Source organism: Equus quagga, chromosome 2, assembly GCF_021613505.1.
Source record: "Equus quagga isolate Etosha38 chromosome 2, UCLA_HA_Equagga_1.0, whole genome shotgun sequence".
Taxonomy (NCBI): domain Eukaryota; kingdom Metazoa; phylum Chordata; class Mammalia; order Perissodactyla; family Equidae; genus Equus; species Equus quagga.
In genome coordinates this window covers 104,593,623-104,613,806 of record NC_060268.1, presented here as the reverse complement: position 1 = coordinate 104,613,806, position 20,184 = coordinate 104,593,623, and the positions used below count along the sequence as shown (strand labels likewise).

The following is a 20,184-nucleotide window of genomic DNA, read 5'->3' as shown; positions in this document are numbered from 1 at the left end:
CTCTTAGTATGAGAACTGTAATTGTTAGGAGTATTTCCTCCTTCTTTTGCTATGGATATATTTGTATGTACAACAGCTTGCCTCGTTGACTGAATCTTGGACTCAATGCTGGCCTACATCTAATGCGATTCAGATGCTGGGGCTGTACTGGCATGATACAAAGAATAGAATCCAAAGGCTAGGGAAGTTGGAACGTTGGACTGGATTTATCATGTCAACCTGTACATCTAGCCCCCACCTACATTTCAGAGGAAGGCCAGAGACACTCTCTTCACTAAGAAATTGAGAAACAAATTAGTGACCAGAGTACCTGCACCCTTGAACAGCTCTGTGGTTGCTTTCTCCCATAGGTCAGATATGACTCTAGGGGATGCTGACTTTGAGATGGGCTCGCTGGTTTCAAAAGAGGTGAGATCTCAGAATAGTAGAGGCCAAGAGACAGCACTTAGTTGTCAAAGACACATGTACTGTAAAGGGCAGCATGGATGTACAGGCAATCAGAATGCCTTGACTCACAGAGATCATTGGCAGTGGCCAATTTATCACAATGTTCCTAAGAATGAAATAGATGGACAGTCTACTACAGTGTTGCTTGATCTATATAACAAGAAAGCCTCTAGGTCTGGTAGCCAAAGATCTGACTTGAGTCATGGCCTCTCCCCTTGTTTCTAGATACAAGGCAATTCACACACTCAGGGCCCCTTGAATAAAGAGACCCCTTCTGGAAAACCCTGTATCATCGCCACAAGTATACACTGCAAATCTTACTCTAAGCCTTCTCCAAAGGCACCTAGAGCTGTATACTAGCGTGACTGTGTATCTGGGAAAGGAAATTCCCATACCTCTCCAAGATTACTAGATACTGACTCTGGGGACCCAAATTCCTGGGGACCCAAAATGCCACAGTGTCCCACCAGTCAGAGTGGGAATTTATGGTGGTCAAGTGATAGATGGAATCTTAGCTGAAGTCTGAGTCACAGTGGGCCCTGTTGGTCCATGGACCAACTCTGGGGTTATTTCCCCAGTTCTTGAATGTATAATTGGAGTAGACAAACTTAGCAACTGGTGGAATACCCACATGGAATCTCTGATCTATCAGGTGAGGACCATGATGACAGGAAAGGCTAAGGATTAACTTCCACTTTCTCCAAGATAGTAAGCCAGAAGCAATACTACATCCCTGCAAGAATTGCAGAGATTAGTGCTACCATAAGAGACTTAGGATGTGATAGCTATCACGGCCCCATGTAAGTCACCAGTATTGTGCAGAAGGCAGAAGGATCTTTAAGAATGACTGTGGACTATTGTAAACTTAATCAAATGGTGACTCCAATTTTAGCTACTGTCTCAGATGTATAGCTTTACTAGAAAAAATAAACACAGCTCCTGGCATTTGGTATGTACCTGGCTAGTATCTTTTTCCCTACCAATTTATAAGGATCACCAGAATCCATTTGCTTTTACCTGGCATTATCAACAGTATACCTCCACAATCTTGCCTCAGAGCTATGCCAATCTCCTGCTGTCTGCATATTATAGTCCACAGAGATCTTAATCATCTTGACATTTGATAAAACATCACAGTGGTCCGCTACATTGACGGACCATATCATGCTGATCAGATCTGATAAGCAGGAAGTAGCAAGTCCTTTAGATGCCTTAGTAAGATATATGCAAACAAGAGGGTGGGAGATAAAACCATTCCTGGTACCAAGTCTGTATCAGTTGGGTTCAGTCAGGAGTGAGAAATAACATTAATTTGAATATAGTCAGTTTAAACAATTAACTATCATAGGAAAATGGAATAATAAGGAACTGGGTAGTAAAAAATAAAGATAACTCTAAAGAACACAGGAAGAGCAGATATAAGGAACAGCCACTATTCTAGGGCTGAGGTAGAGGATGCAGGAAATGGTCCCCTAGGGCTGGGAAGGCATGTGTTGTTGCAGGTCCTTCCTTCGGGGACCCAGTCTCTCCTTCAGTCAATAGGTTTCAGGTCTGCAAATTGGCTCAAATCCAGAACCTGGGCAAAGGATTATGTTATGAACTGAAAGTTTGTGTCCCCACACAATCCACATAGTGAAGCTCTAACCCCCAATGTGACGGTGCTTGGAGATAGAGCCTTTGGGAAGTAGTTTCATTTAGATGAGGTCATGAGGGTGGGGCCTCATGATGGGATCAGTGCCATTATAAGAAGAGACACAAAGAGTTGCTCTCTCTTTCCCCACATACGCACAAAGAAGAGGTCATGTGAGCACTTAGCCAGATGGCAGCCATGTAGAAGCCAAGAGAAGAGGCCTTGGAATGAAACCTGCCTTGCCTGCACCTTGATCTTGGACTTGCCAACCTCCGCAATGGTGAGAAATAAATTTGTGTTCTGTTAAGCCGCTCAGTCAACGGTATTTTGTTATGGCAGCCTAAGCGGACTGAGACAGATTTTGAGTTTTATTGGAGCGGCTGCCCTCTGCCTTCGCTCGTCCATCCTGGCTTCCTTTTAAATGTACAGATTGAGCAATACCTTCGTTGACTGCCCACCTCTCTTGTTCTTAGGAATTCCATGTTCTATTGTTTCATCTCCATCTCTCTCTATAAGTCAGGCTCCTAGCCACATATCCCAGCTCTTGTTGGTCAGTGTTGGTTGGGTCTTAACGATCCTTTCCTCCCTTAGTTGGCTTACCACTCGTCTGGCCAGGTTTTGTTGTGATTTGACACTAGTTTTCAGTCTGGTGATTAGTAGAGGAGGTGGGGGCGGGTCCCGAGGAGGTATGTGTTGCCTCGCAAAGTAGAGACTTCTCTCTGTCTTCAAGCAAAGTGGGGCGGGGGGGCCTGGCCTTTAATAAGGAGGAGGGGCTACTTCTGAAGACCTAGAGATTTCAGAGGGTTGTGGTTTCATAGTTCTCAAATGCATCAACCCAGACATCCCCATCCTGTCTCAGGGTTCCACTCCTTCTCGTCCCTGGCTCTGACCTTGGCATGGCAGACTTGGGGTTGAGAATTCAACTTTCCTTGGAGTTCCACTGTCTTATAGTTAACACCTGGGTCTCGTCTCAGCTCTTTCTGCAAAAGATGAGAATCTCTTTCTATGTTGCCAAGAAGGCTGTCTGACTTTCACGCCATGCCTTTAATTGATGATTGATCACCCTCAGCCTGTCACTGTCTTTCTTTCAAGTATCAACGGCACTCAGTAAGAGTCAACCAATTTCATTGTCTTTATGATCATTACTTCTCTTGAACTCTTCAGAATCCCGAGACATTACACCTGTAATATCCTTCTACTGCTGTCCCATTGCAGTGCATGACTGGTGTAAGTTTTAAAAATTGCACCGTGTCAGTATGCTGGGGGCTATCCACCCCACCTAACACAGCTATGGGGTCCTCATTGTCAGCCAGTTGGTGATACAACCCTAAAACCCTACTTCAGAATCTGCATCTTTGAACCCCTCCTGACTCCAACTGCTTTAGGTCACGAGCCCCGGGAAAGGGACTCTCAGGCAGAGGAGTTTATTGGTAACAGCACAGTGTGGAAGTGAGCGAAGCAGGACTGGGCAGAGGGAGAAAGTTCCACTGGAAGGCAGTTGCAAGGAAAGTGGAACTAATCCTTTCAGAGCTCTGGAGCAGGGCTGGCCCTTCACAGATGCTTTGAATCGAGGCACGGAGGCTGCTCTTCGTACCCAACACTGACCAGTCATTAGAGGCTGGGTAACTTTAGACAAGGCAGCTGGCTCCCATTAGTTGCGGACAATTTCGTGGAAGGACGCACAAACCCAGCCAGTGGTTGTTTTCCCAGTCCCCAAGGTATAATTGGAAGGCATATACTAGATAGTGGACGGAATTCCCACAGTTGTCCCTTGGCCTGTGGGGTCAGAGCTATTACAATAGCTCCTGAAACTGCTCCCCTCATCTCCACCCAATACAGTAGATCAAAGGTAGTATTGCATCCTAAGGCCATGGCAGAAGTCAGGGCCCCTGACTCAGTCTGGAGGGCTATCCCTGCTCCAGGGATCCCTGAGGGATGAGCCAAGGCCTGTGTTGAAAGGACACTGCAGTCCACCTTTTCCCTCTGCTGGATCTTGCCCCCCACAAATCTCCTGCATGCAAATCTCTGCCTTAGCGCCTGTTTCCTGTGGGACCTGACCTAGGACACTGCCAGTGACGGAGCACTGAGAGGAGCTGCTTGTCAAATTGCATCTGTTGTGAAATCCTGTTTACACGAGGCAGTAGAGAGGTACTGGTTAGAGCGCAGTTTCTGGGGTCCAGCTGCCTGAGGACCAATCCAGGCTCTGCAGGGTGACCTGCAGGGGAAAGTTGTCCAGCTTCTCTGGGCCTCAGTGAATCCGCTTTAAAATGGGGACGAGAACTGGGCTTATCTCATAAGAGTACAAGGACCTGTCTCATAAGTACATATGAGTACTTAAGTACTCCTGAGTGTTGTGAGGATTAAATAAGTTACTCTGTGTAAAGCATTTTGCACAGTACTAACCCAGGGCAAGACTTCAATTAAAATTAGTTGTAATTCTTGTGTCAAATTATTTACCTCCATATTGCATAGATATCTAAAGGATGTGAACCAGAGTTGACAGTGGTTGTTTGTCAGTGTTGGGATTTCTGGGTTTTTCTTACTACTTTTTGGTGGTAATTTTCTGTAACAAGGCTGTGCCATCATTATACAGAGAGAGAAAATTTTAAATATATAGAGAAAAAACATTTAAAGGGAACTAACCACTGCTACTTGTATCTTATCAATGTGGTGGATACCAGGCTGCTTCTCAGCCCCACTTGGACCTCCCATCTTACCGGGCCTCTGGTCTCTGTCTGTGCCCCTGAGCTGCACCTTCTCCTCTCTGTCAGGCCTTGGCTTCAGCTCCTCACAGATCACCCTCCAAATACCTGGCCCTGTTGTCCTCAGGAAAATAGTGCCTGTCTGTATTCATTTTCTGCTTCTGCACAACAAATTACCATAGATCCAGCAGCTTAAAATACCACACACTTATTAGCTCCCGGTTCTGTAGGTCAGAAGTCTGGCACAGCGTGACTGGGAGAGAGCATGACCCCATTCAGAGTATCACAGGCTGAAATCAAGGAGTCGGCAGGACCGAGTTCCTGTCTGGAGGCTCTGGGCAACCCCCTGCTTCCATGTGCATTCTTATTGTTGGCCGAACTCAGTTCCAGGGGGTTGTAGAACCACAGTCCGTTTCCTCACTGAAAGTCCGCTGGGGGCAGCTCTCAGCTCCTAGAGGCCGCCTGCATCCCTTGCCACGTGGCCCCCTCCATCTTCAATGTAGCAGCGACACATTGGGAATCTCTGACTTTCCCTTCTGCCACCAGCCAAAGAAAACTCCCTGCTTTTAAAGGGTTCAGGTGATTCCATTAGACCCATGTAGAAATCTCCCTATTTAAATGTCCACTGTGTCATATAAGGTAACCTGGTCACAGGAGTAAAATCCATCATACTAGGGGCCCCGGAGACTCTGCAGGCCATGTCCAGAAGTGGGGGAGGGAGGATCATGGGAACATGGGGGTCATCTTGGAATCCTGCCTACCACACTGCCCCAGTGTCCAGCCCAGGTCCAGAACCCCTACCCTCATGGCCCCAACCCCTGGACATAAAAGTGAGTTGAAAAGTAAGGAAAGCCAAGAAAGGAACACTCTTGGGCTTCCTCAAGAATTACAGGAGCTGGAGTGGGTGTGGGGTATGTGGGACAGAGAGCTAGAGAAAGAACTGAGCAGCCAGCTGGATGGAGAGATCAGACGTGGGACCACTTGCCCAGGCTGAAAAGCTGTTCCAGAGGCCCAGAAATGCCTTCTGGAAGTCCCTTGGAACTTGAATCAGAACTGATAGATGGTGGGGTCAGGGAATAGGAGGAGCAGTGGGAAGGCACATTCTCCAAAATTCTCTCAACCATTTTCACATTCACATGCTGGCATGAACACTGGTTCTCAAACTCATCTGATCCAGGGCACCCATTCTGTAACAAATACATCTTAACACCCGCTACATACACACACACACACACACACACACACACACACACACACACAGTTTTTTGAAATCAGTATAATGCCTTTGCTGAATAAAATAAAAGAGACATAATTTGTAATGAAACAATCCTCATTTCAACATGTGAATGCTTGGGCAGGCTGACACTTGGACACAAAATGAATAGAAAGATGCTCGGGCGTATATGTGGAATCAACTTGAAAGTGACAAATGACAGCACAGACTGACTCAGCGTTATGCCAGAGACGTGGAGACGAGGAGTGGTGTTGCCATTGGGGATGCGACTTTTAAAATGCTGCCAAAGTCTCAGCTTACCTCACTCACACGGTAGTTGCATAGCTGGAAAATTCCTTAGTAAGACTGTGCCAAAAGGACTTTATGTCACATGGAGTTCAGGTCTAACTCAAATAATTATAAGCAAGTTTTTTACCTACACAAACGTCTGGGAAAGCATTTGAAAGTCAAGTAGAATGTAGCATAATTCTCCCTTTTGTGTCCTCCACACTGACAATGTCAGAATTCCAGGTCCCCACCCACTAAATGCCTATAGTGTGCCTTCATCATTGTGTCCACTGCTCCCCTCCATGAGGACCACAACATTAAGCAGTGCCCCGTGAAGGCACGCCAAGGAGACGCAGAGAATGGGCATCCTGAGTGCTACCGTTTTTTTCCCATCTTTGTAAAAGCCAGAAGACTGGAACAGTTCCTGCGGAATTAGTTAATAAGACACACCAAAATGGGGATTCCACCAACTTGCAAATTGCATCTCGGTGGAGGAACTCTCTGAGGTCTCGTTTCTGCTGGCCCTACACTTCTGCTAAAACATATCACTCGCTGTGTGACACTTTCATTATTTACTGCTCCAAGGCTCAGAGAGCAAAGTGCCAGGCTGGTCTCCACTCACTCATTCATTAGTTTAAATTAAACCCTCTAATTTTATTTATGCTGCCACAAACTGATTAACAATTTGCCAGCAAAGAGCAGGAAGTCTTAAAAAGCATCCTGAGGAATCTGTGGGTCTCTAAACACAGACCTCACAGAAATGAGGTGGGCTGTGGACAGGGGATTCCGCTAGGCTGGAGGAGGCAAGCTTTTGAAGCTTCACCACTTCGTGCAACCTCGGAACAGCCGATGGCTCTGAGACTGGCTGTCCCCCAGGGGCTGATGCATTGACAGGCAGCAGCCATCTCTCTTTATATGCAGTGCCTGACAGTCCTCATGGCTGTGGGAGAGGGGACATGGCTGGGCTGGGAGTGACATCCTGTGTTTCCGGAGGGAAAAGGGGGAGGTTGTGGGGGCAGCAGAGATCTTTTCCCCAATCAGTAGGGGAAATGGACACTGACCCAGCCAGTTACAAAGCAGTCTGGTGAGCGCTGTGCTGGAGTTAAGAACAGACAGCAAGGAGGATTTCCTGCAGCCTGAAGGGGAGTGTTGGGAAGGCTCTAGGAAAGGGCTGGAATTTGAGCTAAATCACGGAGAACTTGTAGACCACCACCACACTGCCGATCCGAAGAGGAGGACGACATGAGCAAAGACTCAGATATTTATTCCTCCTCTTCCCAAGGGCCAGGCGCATTGCTAGGACAAAGTATTAGGGAAAGAAAAATGAATGAGAGAATGTAACAGGCTGAATGGGGAGTTTTAATCCCACAACGTTCAAACGTGATTTCCCCCTCTAACAAGCACTACTATCAACTTTGCTTTTTCAGGTTCTTTTTCTGTTCATGAAAGTGGGGAGGAAATGAAACTTGGTCTCCTGCCAAACAATATTACCCAGGTCACATCTGATAAGTTTGGCCAGTATTCTAATTTGGGGTTAAAACATCTGTGGCCTTTCAGGTAAATATGCAGCTCATTTGAGTGTTAGGACCCTCTGCCCAGGTCTTCAGAAGCAGTGAGCTGCTGGCAGGGGAAAGCCTGTCCCCCCTCCCAGCCTCTCCTCCCTGCCCCAGGTGTCTGTGCCCGTGCGTGGCAGAGCGCTGGGACGAGTGAGGAAGGGTACCACTTAAGAACCACCTGCTCTGGGTGGAAGAGGAGTGGCTCTCTTTCTGCTGGCTCATTTCTGCATCTCCTCTGAATGCCAGTGATCTGTATAGCCTTTGGAGTCCCGTGGACCCGCTTGCTCCACAGGTGACAGTGCAGTGACCTGCTGGCTGCCTGTGCCTTTGTGCAAATTGTAGGTCCTCTCTGGACCATGAGCCCTCAGAAAGAAGCCATCCTGTCGTCCACACCTCTGGCACCGAGCATTGCGCCATCCTTCTGGATCACCGTCCACATCAGTTAGCTTTTGCTGCATAAAGTACTCCAAAACATACTGCTTAATACCACCAATATTTATTAGTTCTCACAATTCCATGGGTCAGCTAGGAATTTCTCTGGTCTGGATCAGCTCCACTGACCCCTGAGGTCAGCTGAAGGCTCAGTTCTCAGTTAGGGCGGGATGGTCTAGGATGGCCTCACTCACAAGTCTTGAGTTGACCTGATGCCCACCGGGCTTATTTGCTTGGCGGCTGTCACAAGATTTCCAAGAGAAACAACAGTTCAAGCCCTAAGGCACTAGAGCTCTTAAAAAATTGCTTTATTGAGATATAATTCACCTACCATAAAATTCACTTTTAAAGTGTAAAATTCAGTGGTGTTTATTTTTGTCTCTATGCATTTGCCTATTCTGGACCTCTCATATAAATGGAACCATACAACATGGTTTTTCATGCCTGGCTTCTTTCAAACAGCATGATATTTTCAAGGTTCATCCATGTGGTGGCATGTGTCAGTCCTTCACTCTTTCTGTGGCTGACTAATTTTCCATTGTATAGATGTACGACATTTTGTCTATCCATTCATCAGTTGATATACTTTTGGATCTTTCCACCTTTTGGCTATTACAAATAACAATGCAATGAACCCTTTGTGTACCATTTTTTTGTGTGGGCCTATTTTTTCCATTCTCTTGATTATACATCTAGGAGTGGAACTGCTGGGTCATATGGTAACTCTGTGTTTAATTTCTGAGGAATTGCCAAACTACTTTCAAATTATTTTAAGTGGCTGCAGCATTTTACATTACCACCAGCAACATATGAGGGTTCCAATTTCTCCACATCCTCCCAACATTTGTTATTTTCCATTTTCTGATCGTAGCCATGTAGCGGGTGTGAAGGGGTGTCTCACTATGATTTTGATCTGCATTTCCCTAAAGACTAATGATGTTGAGCATCTTTTCACGTGCTTGTGGCCACTGATATATATTTTTTGGAGAAATGTTTATTCAAGTCCTTTGCTCATTTTTAAATTGGTTTGTTCTTTTTGTTATTCAACAGTTGGAAGAGTTCTTCATATGTTCTGGATACCAGGCCCTTACCAGATACATGATTTGCAAATATTTTCTCCCTTTCTGTGGCTGGTCTTTTCACTTTCTAGATAGCGTCCTTTGATGCACAAAAGTTTTCAATTTTGATGATATGCAATTGATCTTTTTTGTTGTTGTTGCCTGTGCTTTTGGTGTCATATCTAAGAAACCGATGCCAAATCTCAGGTCATGAAGATTTACCCCTAAGTTTTCTTCTAAGAGCTTCATAGTTTTAGCATTACTTTTGGGTCTTTGATCCATTTGGGGTTAATTTCTGTATATGGTGGGAGGTAGATTCCAACTTCATTCTTTTGCCTGTGAATATCTAGTTTCCCAGCACAATTTGTTGAAGAGACTTTTCTTTCCCCAAGCACTGGTCTTGGCACTGGTATTGAAAATCAACTGAGCACAGAGGTGTGGGTTTATTTCTGGACTCTCAATTCCATCCCACTGATCCATAAGACTATCCTTATGCCAAAATAATATTTTTAAAATGTAAGTTTCATTATGTTACTTCCTTATTTAAAACCCCCCAAAGGATTTGATTTCCTTAGAAGAAAATCTAAATTCCATGCCTAGCTTGCAGAGCTCTAGATACCCGGCCCCTGCCTACCCCAGCTTCAGCCGCAGTGGGTCAATTTCTAGTCTTTAAATTTGCCAAGTTTGTGCTTGTCTTACCCTCTTTGCACTACTGCTTCCCGCCGAGAATCCTCTTCTGCCTGATCCCCACCTCACAGTCTTCTTCCTGTCATTCAGATTACAGCCGGAATGTCTCCTGTTCAGATACCACCTCACACCCACTAGGGAGGCATCCCGCTCACTCTCTAACATGTTGTCCTATTTTATTTTCCTAAACAGAATTTATTACTTTATATTTTAATTTGTTTAACGCATTTTTTTATTTTCTCCCTCTGCTAGAGTATAAGTCCTATGAGAGCAGGGACCTTGTCTGCTCTGTTCACCTGTGTCCTCCACAGGCAACAGAGCACCCGGCTCGGAGTAGGCACTCAGTAAAATGCATCTGTTGAAACGAAATCACCCAGATCTAGTAGTTGGTGCTCTGCTTCCTCTAGTGGCCACTGGTTGAACAGCATCCCCTGAGAGTCTGCGGCTCAAAGGGAGCTGGACCAACAGAGAACAAGCAAATGAAGCTGCCTCACAGTGTAGAGCATATTAAGACAGCATGAGTCCACTTTCTTTCTATGAGTTTTATCTGAAATTGGATATCCTGTAAACATGTCCAAGTCCGCAGGTTATTCTTACTATTGCTAAATTCTTCTTTATGTTCATACTCTCAGTTTCCACTGATATGAAGACTAGACCAACAATAACTTTCTTCTCAGGTGTTCAGAATCATGAGGATTCCCTTCAAAATCTCCTTAATGTACAACTGCACATGTTAGTTACAATGCTGGTGAGTAACAGGAACATTACACTGAAACAGGGGAGCCTAATAAAATCAGGGCACACTGAGATGAACCCGTACCTTCTACAGTGTGAGCAGAACTTGCTCATGCGGATCTGTTCTGTTCTTTTTAAATCAGCTGTGGAGAGCAAGGTGTTTGCTGGAGATTACCGAAATGACCCTAAAAGATTATGAAAAAAAGCAATGGCCAAAATTAATCACGGAGGGGTTTGAGAAAAAGTCAGGGCAAAGAGAAAGTTGGACAGGATATATGAAACAATGAAGTTAAGAGAGATAAAGCCACAGAATGCCATGGTGGAGGTGTGAACAAAAAGTAAGGGGACTGTTCCTCATCCCCACCGCACACACATGCACACACAGATACATATACATTCGTATTTCAATGGAATTATATGATTTTATACATTCATTGATTTTAAAATTATTTGCTCATTTATTCAACGTATATTTAACATTAGTCTTTCTAGTGGTTGCCAACATAATTCTAAATAATATGATTTGACCTCTATTTTCAGATTTATCAATTTTGCACAGTATTCAATGCCCTCCCAAGATATTGCTACTATTTCTTTCATTAGTTTTTTCCATGTTTATGGAGAATGGAGAATAAAGGTGGTGCATTGTCATTACCCTGAAAGTTTGAAAACTGAGGCTCAACTTAGCCCTTCTGCTTCACAAGGGCAGGAGGAGAGTTTCCTGCACTGAACACTAAATAGAAAGGCACAAGGACAATTCTGGTCATATTCAATTAAGTTAGTATGTGTAAAGCACTCAAAACAAAACCTAGCCCCCAGTGAGGGCTATATAAGTGCTTGTTAAATAAAATGTGTTAAAATCTAAAGCAATAAGTGCTACACTAGAGATACTGGAAATATTGCTTTAGGCGTGCAGCAGAGATGCAATGCCTAACTCTGTTTAGAGGGCCAAGGAAAGCTTCAGAGAAAAGAAACTCTGGGCTGAGTTTGGAACGGATGAGAGAATTCCACGCAGAGACGCATGTGCAAAGTCACACAGGCCTGAGAAGAACAAGCAGGCGTATGCTGGAAACAGATCAAGGTCCCCCTCCCACCAAAAGTCCTGGTTCATAGTTTGTCCATTTCTGTAGTGTGAATATTCCCTCCCGGCCAGCTTCAAGCCGCCAATGTGAGGTCACTGAAGGCTGGGCTGGCTGTGGACTGAATTGTGCTGTTCTCCTCCCGAAATTTGTATGTTGAAGCCCTAACCTCCAATGTGACTGTATAGTAGTCCTCCCCCTTAACCATGGGGGATACGTTCCAAGATCCTCAGCGGATGCCTCAAACCATGAATAGTACCAACCCTACATATACCATGCTTTTTCCTATATATCATACCCATGATAAAGTTTAATTTATAAATCAGGCACAGTAAGAGATCAACAATAAGTTCTCTTTGGCAATCCGAATTGCCCGCAACACTACTCTTGTGCTAAATAGTGGCCCCAAAGCACAAGAGATGGGCACAGGTTTCATCAAAATCTGAGTTATCGCTGCTAATTGACCTTATTACTCACTACTCTGAGTCTAAAGAGGTCAGAGGAAACTTGGCTTAGAGGAAGTATGTAGATCCTTTAATAAACTGAACACAAATTCATGTAAAAAGCTTTACTGAATTAACAGTGACTTTCTATCATTATGCCTTGTCTAAATTAAAGGGATACTACAAGGATAATTACTATTGTGTGGGGTACGGTGTGAGGCTCCAGACCCACTCTCCGTCTTTCTCTACCCTGCCTTGTGCCCTAAGAGGCTGATCTATATGGACCCACATCAAAGGCTCCCTTGCCCTCTGCCTTTCAGTTGATTTTGATCAATGGGAGGATGTGGAGGTCAGGGTATTTATTTCCCCAGCTCCCTCCTGCTGAGTGACCTTGGGTTGGTGCATTTCTCTGGTGAAGCAGTCTTTTCCATTCAGCTATTCTGCGTCTTCCCATCACCCCTCCAGGCCTACCGATTGTGTGTTAGTTTGCTAGGGCTGACATAACAAAGTAACAAACAATGTAACAAAGACTGAGGGCTTGAATAACAAATTTGTTTTCTCTCTGTTCTGGAGGATGGAAGTCTGGGATCAAGGTAGTGGCACGGTTGGTTTCTTCTGAGGCCTCTCTTCTTGACAGGATAGGTGGCTATTTTCTCCCTGTATCTTGACAGGGTCTTTCTTCTGCGCATGTCCATATCCTAACCTCCTCTTCTCCAAATAGTCACGTTCTGAGGTACTAGGGGTTAGGATTTCAAACAAATTTGGGGGGATGCAATCCAGCCCCTAATAGATGGGAACTGCTCCTGGCCTCTTGCCAGCCCCAGGGGTACCAGGCCATCCTGAGTTGTTTTCCTAAACTCTGCCTACATCTTTGAAAAGTTATCAATTCTCCTCAACTAACTAGTCGGAGTGTATCATCTGCTTCCTGTCCAAATTCTGACTGATACATAGGGGCTCTCCAAAACAGTACACACTAAAAAGGGGACCTCATTCTCAAAATAGTAAGGAAACCCTATATATCTCGGGGAAACTGCTTTCAGATTTAAGCAGGAAAACTATCTTACCAATGCCTTTCTAGGCTCAACGTTTTATTCGAGAGATAACTAAATTCTTTCTTTTTAAGAAACAAGTCACATTTTTATGTGGAATGACATATTTAGATTGGCGCTAACAGGAGAGAGACGGTGGTATTACCGAGCATTACCAAGTACGCTTCCCAACCCCCTTTTCCTATTTGACTTCAGGCTTCAAAACGAAGAAGGCCCTTCCCTACCCAGGCCCCAAAGATCCTTCCAGCATTCACCACCACTCCCAGAGGAGTGGGACAATCCACTCTCTGCCAGCACTGGAATCCCTGTTTGTGAGGCGGAGAGAGTACAGAGAGAAAAACAGCCCTCTCCCTATTTTTACGGGCTCACAGCCGTGCCAGATGTCCAGGAGAGGACAGAACGCCGACTGTACGCGGCTGAAAAGCGCAGCGCTCAGGCCAGTTCCCTTCCCGAAGCTTACTTTCTCTTCGGGGGTTCCCGGTTAATCGGAAGCATTCACATTCGCAAGGCCTCCTCGCATACCTCTCTCTCTCTTTCCGGAAACGTGCCTTTTAATTCTTATAACCGCCTTCCTAGACAGGTATTTTTCACCAGGAGTAAAGCGCCGGCCTCAAGACACACAGCAGGCCCGCAGCCGAGACAACTCGCAAGGCCGGATCGCAGGGAGAAAGGCGGGGCTGCATCCCTCGCTCATACCACGTGGCCTCGCCCGCAGCTCCCGAGCAACTCGGCAGCCGGCGCATGCGCTGTAGGCCCCACCCGCGCGAGCCCGTCACGTCACTGTAGGGGGCGGTGCTTACGACGGGCAGAAGACGCATGCACCGCGGTCGGTCCCAGTCGGGTTCCAAGGCGGCTGGCGGCGGCGGCGTCTACGTTTCCGTACCGGCGGCTGCGCGGCCCTGGGTGAGTGTGCGGGCGGCCGGGTTGGACGTCGGCGGGGCTGTCTGGGCCCTGTTCGGGCGCCCCAGGCGGCAGCGGCTTCTGGCTGTCATGGGGGCGCCCTCCGCGCGGGCGGCCGGGACCGGCCCTCGGCCGGGCGCGCTCCTTCGGGCCGGCCCACCTGCGGCCGGAAGTGACGGCGCGGCGCCCGCTCACCTGGGTGGGCGCGGGGCCCGGCGTCTGCTTCTCGGCTGTGTCAGCATCAGCCCGGCCCTGTTTGATCTCTATTCCAGTACTGGAGTTATTTGCAAGAGAGAATCGAGGTAAAAACAAGTCAGGCGTTTGGGTATGGATGTAGGCGAGTGGGAGGAGGAGTACGCGGATTTAGCTGTAACAATGTTTCCCATGTAGCATCCGTCTTCACCGCTGTCACCCTGTTCCAGGCTGCAGTCAGTGTTCGCCTGGACGTCTCCCTCCCGTCATCTCCTGGTTACACTGTTCCTCCAGTCCGTTATCCATAGAGTAGCCCAGGTGGTCTTTTACAAACACAAGTTGGGATCACCCTGTTTCAAACTCTTCGGAGTCGCTCCATGGTACTTGGAGTAGGATCCAAGCTCATGCTTTCCCCGGGCGTATGTCGCCTAGCCCTTGCCTACCCGTCCGTCTTCGCTTATCCCTGCCGCTCCTCCCCAGCTATGCGCGGATACAACCAGATCTCCGGACCAAGGTCTGATTTCGCCCTCGCCCCAGTGCTCAAAGGGGAGGCCACTGAGGATATTGTTTTCTCGGATGATTAAGCCTTGCAGAGTGGTGGAAGATACTAAGTTTTACGCAATGAATGGAGTCCTTGTCAGTTCTTTAACTCAGTTATTCGTGTAAAATAGAGTAAAAAATTCTCACTGTGCTCCAGCCTTCTTCCATTTTCCCAAATGCACCAGCTCTGACCAGCCTTAGAAATTACATATGTCGTTTCTTTGCAAAATGTTCACTCTACCTTTGGCCTGATAACTCCTGTTCATCCTTCAGATACTGGCTCCAATATCGCTTTACCAGAGAGGCCTCTCTGACCTCACACCTACCTCCACAATGTCAGTTAGGTTCCTCTGTTGTTTTGTCCTAAAGAATCCTGTACTTTCCTCTTATAGCAGGTACCGTGATTACATATGTGTGTAAATATAACATAGATAAATACATATTCATATATGTAAATTCGTGTGTGTGTGTAAATGTGTGTCTTTCCCAAGAGACTCGAAGCTCTGTGGGGACAGAAACTAGTTAACCTAGTACATTGTCTCGTGTGATTCTCAAATATTTGTTAAATGGATGATTTATTTCCCTTCTGAAGCTCTTTGCCTTCTGATGAGAACTTCCTGTTTTTCAGCTGTCACTCCTAGGAGACTTGCCCTTGGTCCACAGTCACTCTCCCAGTGGTTCCATGACTTCTGTCTGTCTCCCCTGCCCCCTTATGGCTTGTTTCTTTTTAATTCACCCAGCTTGGACCCCACAGTGAGTTACTTGAACTACTCTCCTCCTCAGCCCGTGCCCTTCTGTCCTTCTGCTACTCCTGCTCTGAAATCCCCCACTGGTGACATTTCCCCTGGGATTGCTGGTTACTTAGGGAGGAAATTGTGCAGCCTTGGGGGTTGTTGGCCATCCGTGGTTTTTGGGGGCCAACCTCAGATGGGCCTTCCACACGTATCACCAACATTTGTTCCCCCTCGGCTTTTCTCTGGTACAGGACATTTATTCCAGATTCTTATTCTTGTCCAGCTCCTATCCCAGCTTTATCCCCTGACTCAGGAAATGCCTACACTTCCTACCTTATAGGATGTTTTTTCTATGCTCCACCTCAGCTCCTCTCCTCTGCAGCTACAAATTTAGGTACAACAGGAGTCATCCTTCTGCCGGAGTCAGAGAAAGATGTGTTGTGCTTTCTGTTTACTTCTGTACTTGGTCTTTCCCTGCTGCTGTCTTGTACAGCTCTCTGTGTAGGTTATCTCCCTACTCCCCCTCCAGCTATTACATTCTATGGTGTTTCTTGACCTAATTTTCCTCTCCCAACCCTTTATTACCTTATCATTCCAGCTGTCTCCCTTCCGTAGCCAAGCTCCTTAAGTGGGCAGGCTACCCATGTGTGACCTGTTTTTTCATCTACTCACGTCTGAACCTCTTACAGTCTGGTTTCGTCCCCACTGTTCCACTCAAACTTATTTTGCTAAGGTAACTAGTGACCTGCTAATTTCCAAATCCACTGGACCCTTTCTGGTTTCTTTATGTGAACTTCTTGTCTTATTTTCCACTTTTAACTATTCCCTCTTCCTCTTTTTCTATTGCTAGGAGTTTTCTCCAGACGTCGTTATTTTAACCTTGTCTTTGTATTACAGTGTTATTACTTAATATTTTTGATGAATTAATGTCTTTTTTTTTTCAACTGGAAAAGAAATCCTTGGATACATACAAATAAGAGCAATGAAAATAGGATTGTTCAGTTCCAGCTAGTGTGAACGCTCTGAGCTGGAATCCTGCCCTCTCTGTTGAAAATGGAGACTAGCTGATGATAGAGCACCAAACTGATCCTTTCTCCTGAAAGTGATCAGAAGGCCCAGAAAAGGAGGAACTTTCTTACTCCATTGTTCACTTTTAACCTTTTCAATGTTAGCCTCTTCTTACCCTCTTAAAGGGTCCATGGTACCTGTCATAGCCCTGGGACCCCTGGGGCTGTTTGCTCCACTCTTCTGATGCATCCACATGTCTTCCAGACCTTTCTCCTGAGCCCAGATTTGCGTTTCTGACGGCTGCGGGACCTTACTGGCAGCTCATAGGCTCTCCACCAGCCCCTTCCCTGCTTCCCGTCTGCTTCCTTTCTGAGATTCTCACTGTCATGAGTGAATTCACCAGTGACTCATTGTCCAGGCCCGACTTCAGACTCCTCTCTGAAGTGTACTTCCTTTCAGGGTATATTGAGCACCTCCCGTGTATCAGACCCTGGGCTGGGTTTTCACATCTTAGCTGTACATGTTTCTTGAGCTCCAGACACACTGCGTTGTCCCTTCCTCTATGTCCACGTGGCCTCTTGCCTCCCCAACAGACTTGCCCCACTGTGTTATTGACGCGCATCTCCTCCCTATAGAGTGAGCTACTCAGGGCAGGATGACACTAAGATCCTGGCATCTTTGTGTCCCAGGGCTTGACTGCTGGGATTGTTTATTTGATAAAGAATGAGTAGGGCTTATTGGGGGCCCTTGTGGTCATTTCATAGAAATAAAGTTTCAGTGCTGAAAGAAACCTTAGTTTATTCACAGATAAATAAAAAGCAAGGCTGTCTCTTGGTTATTGTGTTGCTTTTAAATGTATTTCTTGGGTAGAGTTATATAGGCAACATAGTGAATACATTTTCATTCAAGGAGTTCCTGAGTACCTGGAGTAAAATGTAAAAGTTCCCCTTTATTTCTCCCTGTTCCTTCTGCTTCCTCCTCCCAGTTGTTGCAGGTTGAGTGTGCATCTCCAGTCGCTTGGAATGCGTTCCAGACACACGGCTGAGGATACACAGTTTTTTCAGCATAAATTTGTTCATACTATGTGACCTCACTTTAGAAGATTTTTCTGTCAATACCACTGAAAATACTTAATGCCTCCGTTAAATATTAACAACATGCTACACTAAACATCCTTGTACATGTGTGTTTCTCTGGAATGAATACTTAGTTATGTGCTTTTTAAATATTGATAGATATTGCTAAATCACCTTCCTGGAGAGGTTTACTAGTTTATGTTCCTACCAGCATTGTGTGAGGGTGGATCTTCCTTATCAATACTGGATATTATCAGGCTTTACGTTTTTGCCAACCTGATGGGGGAGAAATTATATTGCGCATTGAAATGGAGTTATTTTTGAGAATGTTTTAATCTTTCTCAGATTCTGATTTTAGTGGTGCTGTTCTCTCTTGTTCGGAGTTTCTGTTTATTGGAGTAAATGTTCAGCCTAAAAGTTTCTAGTGTCAGATTTGTACAGAAGCTCTCTCCTTACATCAGTAAATCTGTACATTACCGTGGATCGTGCTGCTGTAATGTAAACCACTTGTGCCATAGTGCAGTGAAGATGCTGACTTGGAGACTGGCACGCAGTCACATGGCTTCAGCTGATTTGGAGGAGGCTGGGCGTCCCTCAGGGTGTTATTGCCAGCTTTCTTAGCTGGCAGCCCAAGTGTCCTCTGTTAATGATACTGCAATTTTTCTTCTTTTTGTTTGGTGAGTTTTTCTTATCTATTATCAGAACTGGAGAGGATTATATAATTTGAGCCCTTTTAAGAAAACTAATACTTGAAAACTTGAATTTCTGTAATTGGAGGATGATCAATTGATTTTTTGAGAAATCAGTCTGCTTTAACTATAAAACGTTTAAGAAGCTATATAAATATCAATTCTATGTTACCAAAAGGCTTACTGAAAATTTTTTTTCTTTTAGATAGTCTGTAGAGGATGCCAAATGAGAGAATCCCCCACTCAAATCAGCCTCAGGAGCAAGAGTGTGTACAGAGTCAGTGTGTCAGTAGTAATGAAGACATGGCAATCAAGCAAGAACGTGATGGCAGTGTGGAGGGGGAGGGGAGCCTCCCCTCTTGTTCCTCTGCTAATGGACCATCCGCTTCCGCCGAGGGGTGTCCGTCAGAAGTTCCGAGGAGAGGGCCGGCCCTGCTGCACATTGACAGGCATCAGATCCAGGCGGTGGAGCCGAGTGCGCAGGCCCTTGAACTGCAGGGCTTGGGTGTAGATGTCTATGACCAGGACGTGCTGGAGCAAGGTGTGCTGCAGCAGGTGGACAGCGCCATCCACGAGGCCAGCTGCGCGGCCCAGCTCGCTGATGCGGAGAAGGAGTACCGGTCCGTCCTGGATGACCTCACGTGAGTGTAGACCCTCTCTCTGATTGCAGAGTTTGTTTGCATATGACGGAGAGATTCAGATAACAGCTGCAGTATTCCAGCAACTTAGGAGATTTATAGCACCTCTTATTTGGAGAATGGAGTCAGTAAGCGCAGTCCACGACCTTGTGTTCAAACTCCAGCCCTTTTCTCAGGGGCAGCATTGTCCACAGTAGTTAGGGTCTCAGTCTAGCTCACAATAGCCTGTTTATGCTGATGTCCTGGAGGGAAGTACTGTTCTCAGTGCCCCAGAGCTCACAAGCATGTGCACAAAGTGGTTCTCAGGAGAAGTGTACCCAAAGTTCTGATGTGTCCTGTTCAACGTGCAAGGAACACATCCGCCCTCTCACATTTTCCTCTGTGCTATTGTGTTTTTTCCAGTTTCTTGACTGAGTGTCAGTCTTTTGGTAAGTTTTCAGATTTGCATTTCTAGAAATAATCAGAAACAGCTCCCTGCTTTTCCTTTCTTCTGCCTTCCTTTTGACTTTATAAGGAAAGATGACGTCCTGTGGAGACTTTATTTGTGTTTTAGGAGAGAGCCAAACGTGGGCTCTGTTGAACGTTACACAGTGGTGGGAAGCGGGAGTGGAGGACTGAGCTCACTCCCCATTGCCAGTCTGCCCTCCCTTGGCCAGGGTTCTAGGCAGGGGGCAAGCAAGAAAGAGAAGGGAAGGACCGGGTGGGAGGATGGTGCAGTCCCAGATGGGGGCGGCTAGGGGAGGGGAGAGGAGGAAGGAACGTGGACTGTTGGCTCCCCCGTGGGGAGGCCATGGTACAGGTGGCTGTGGCACTTAAAGGATGTGTTTTGTGCTAGCAGTTTCCTGGTGTTGTTCTCTTGGCCTCTTGAGTAGCAAGAGTTCTCAAATAGCTATAGTCTGACCTTCAAGTGTGAGGACCTCGATTCCTTATAATGAACACCTTTTACGTTTGACCTTGGAAGTGTGTCCACTGCTTACAGAGGTCACAGAGCAGAGTGCTGCAGAGTCACAAGGCAGGCTAACACTAGACGGATGGTGACATCTGGTCCTTAGACTGCCAGTAATAACATTGATTGATAACATGTTTTA

General features: G+C 46.1%; 1 protein-coding gene and 1 long non-coding RNA gene across 3 annotated transcripts in view; one reads left to right on the top strand and one right to left on the bottom strand.

The window, feature by feature from the left end:
- Nucleotides 1-9,508: 9,508 nt before the first annotated feature.
- LOC124235847 (uncharacterized) lies at nucleotides 9,509-13,963 on the bottom strand. Its single transcript, XR_006887585.1, has 3 exons — nucleotides 13,842-13,963; nucleotides 10,834-10,933; nucleotides 9,509-10,092 (listed from the first exon to the last, which is right to left on the bottom strand). It is a non-coding gene; the product is annotated as an uncharacterized LOC124235847 (long non-coding RNA).
- A 179-nt stretch (nucleotides 13,964-14,142) lies between these two features.
- Nucleotides 14,143-20,184, top strand: part of ERCC6 (ERCC excision repair 6, chromatin remodeling factor) — a 71,937-nt gene continuing 65,895 nt past the window's right edge. Inside the window, exons 1-2 of one of the 2 annotated variants that reach the window (XM_046653365.1) lie at nucleotides 14,143-14,222; nucleotides 18,668-19,099. In XM_046653365.1, coding sequence (XP_046509321.1) covers nucleotides 18,678-19,099 — 422 coding nt within the window. In that variant the 5' untranslated portion in view covers nucleotides 14,143-14,222; nucleotides 18,668-18,677. Of the gene's footprint in view, nucleotides 14,223-18,663; nucleotides 19,100-20,184 lie in introns of both variants that reach the window. The other variant, XM_046653364.1, reaches the window with a different exon arrangement.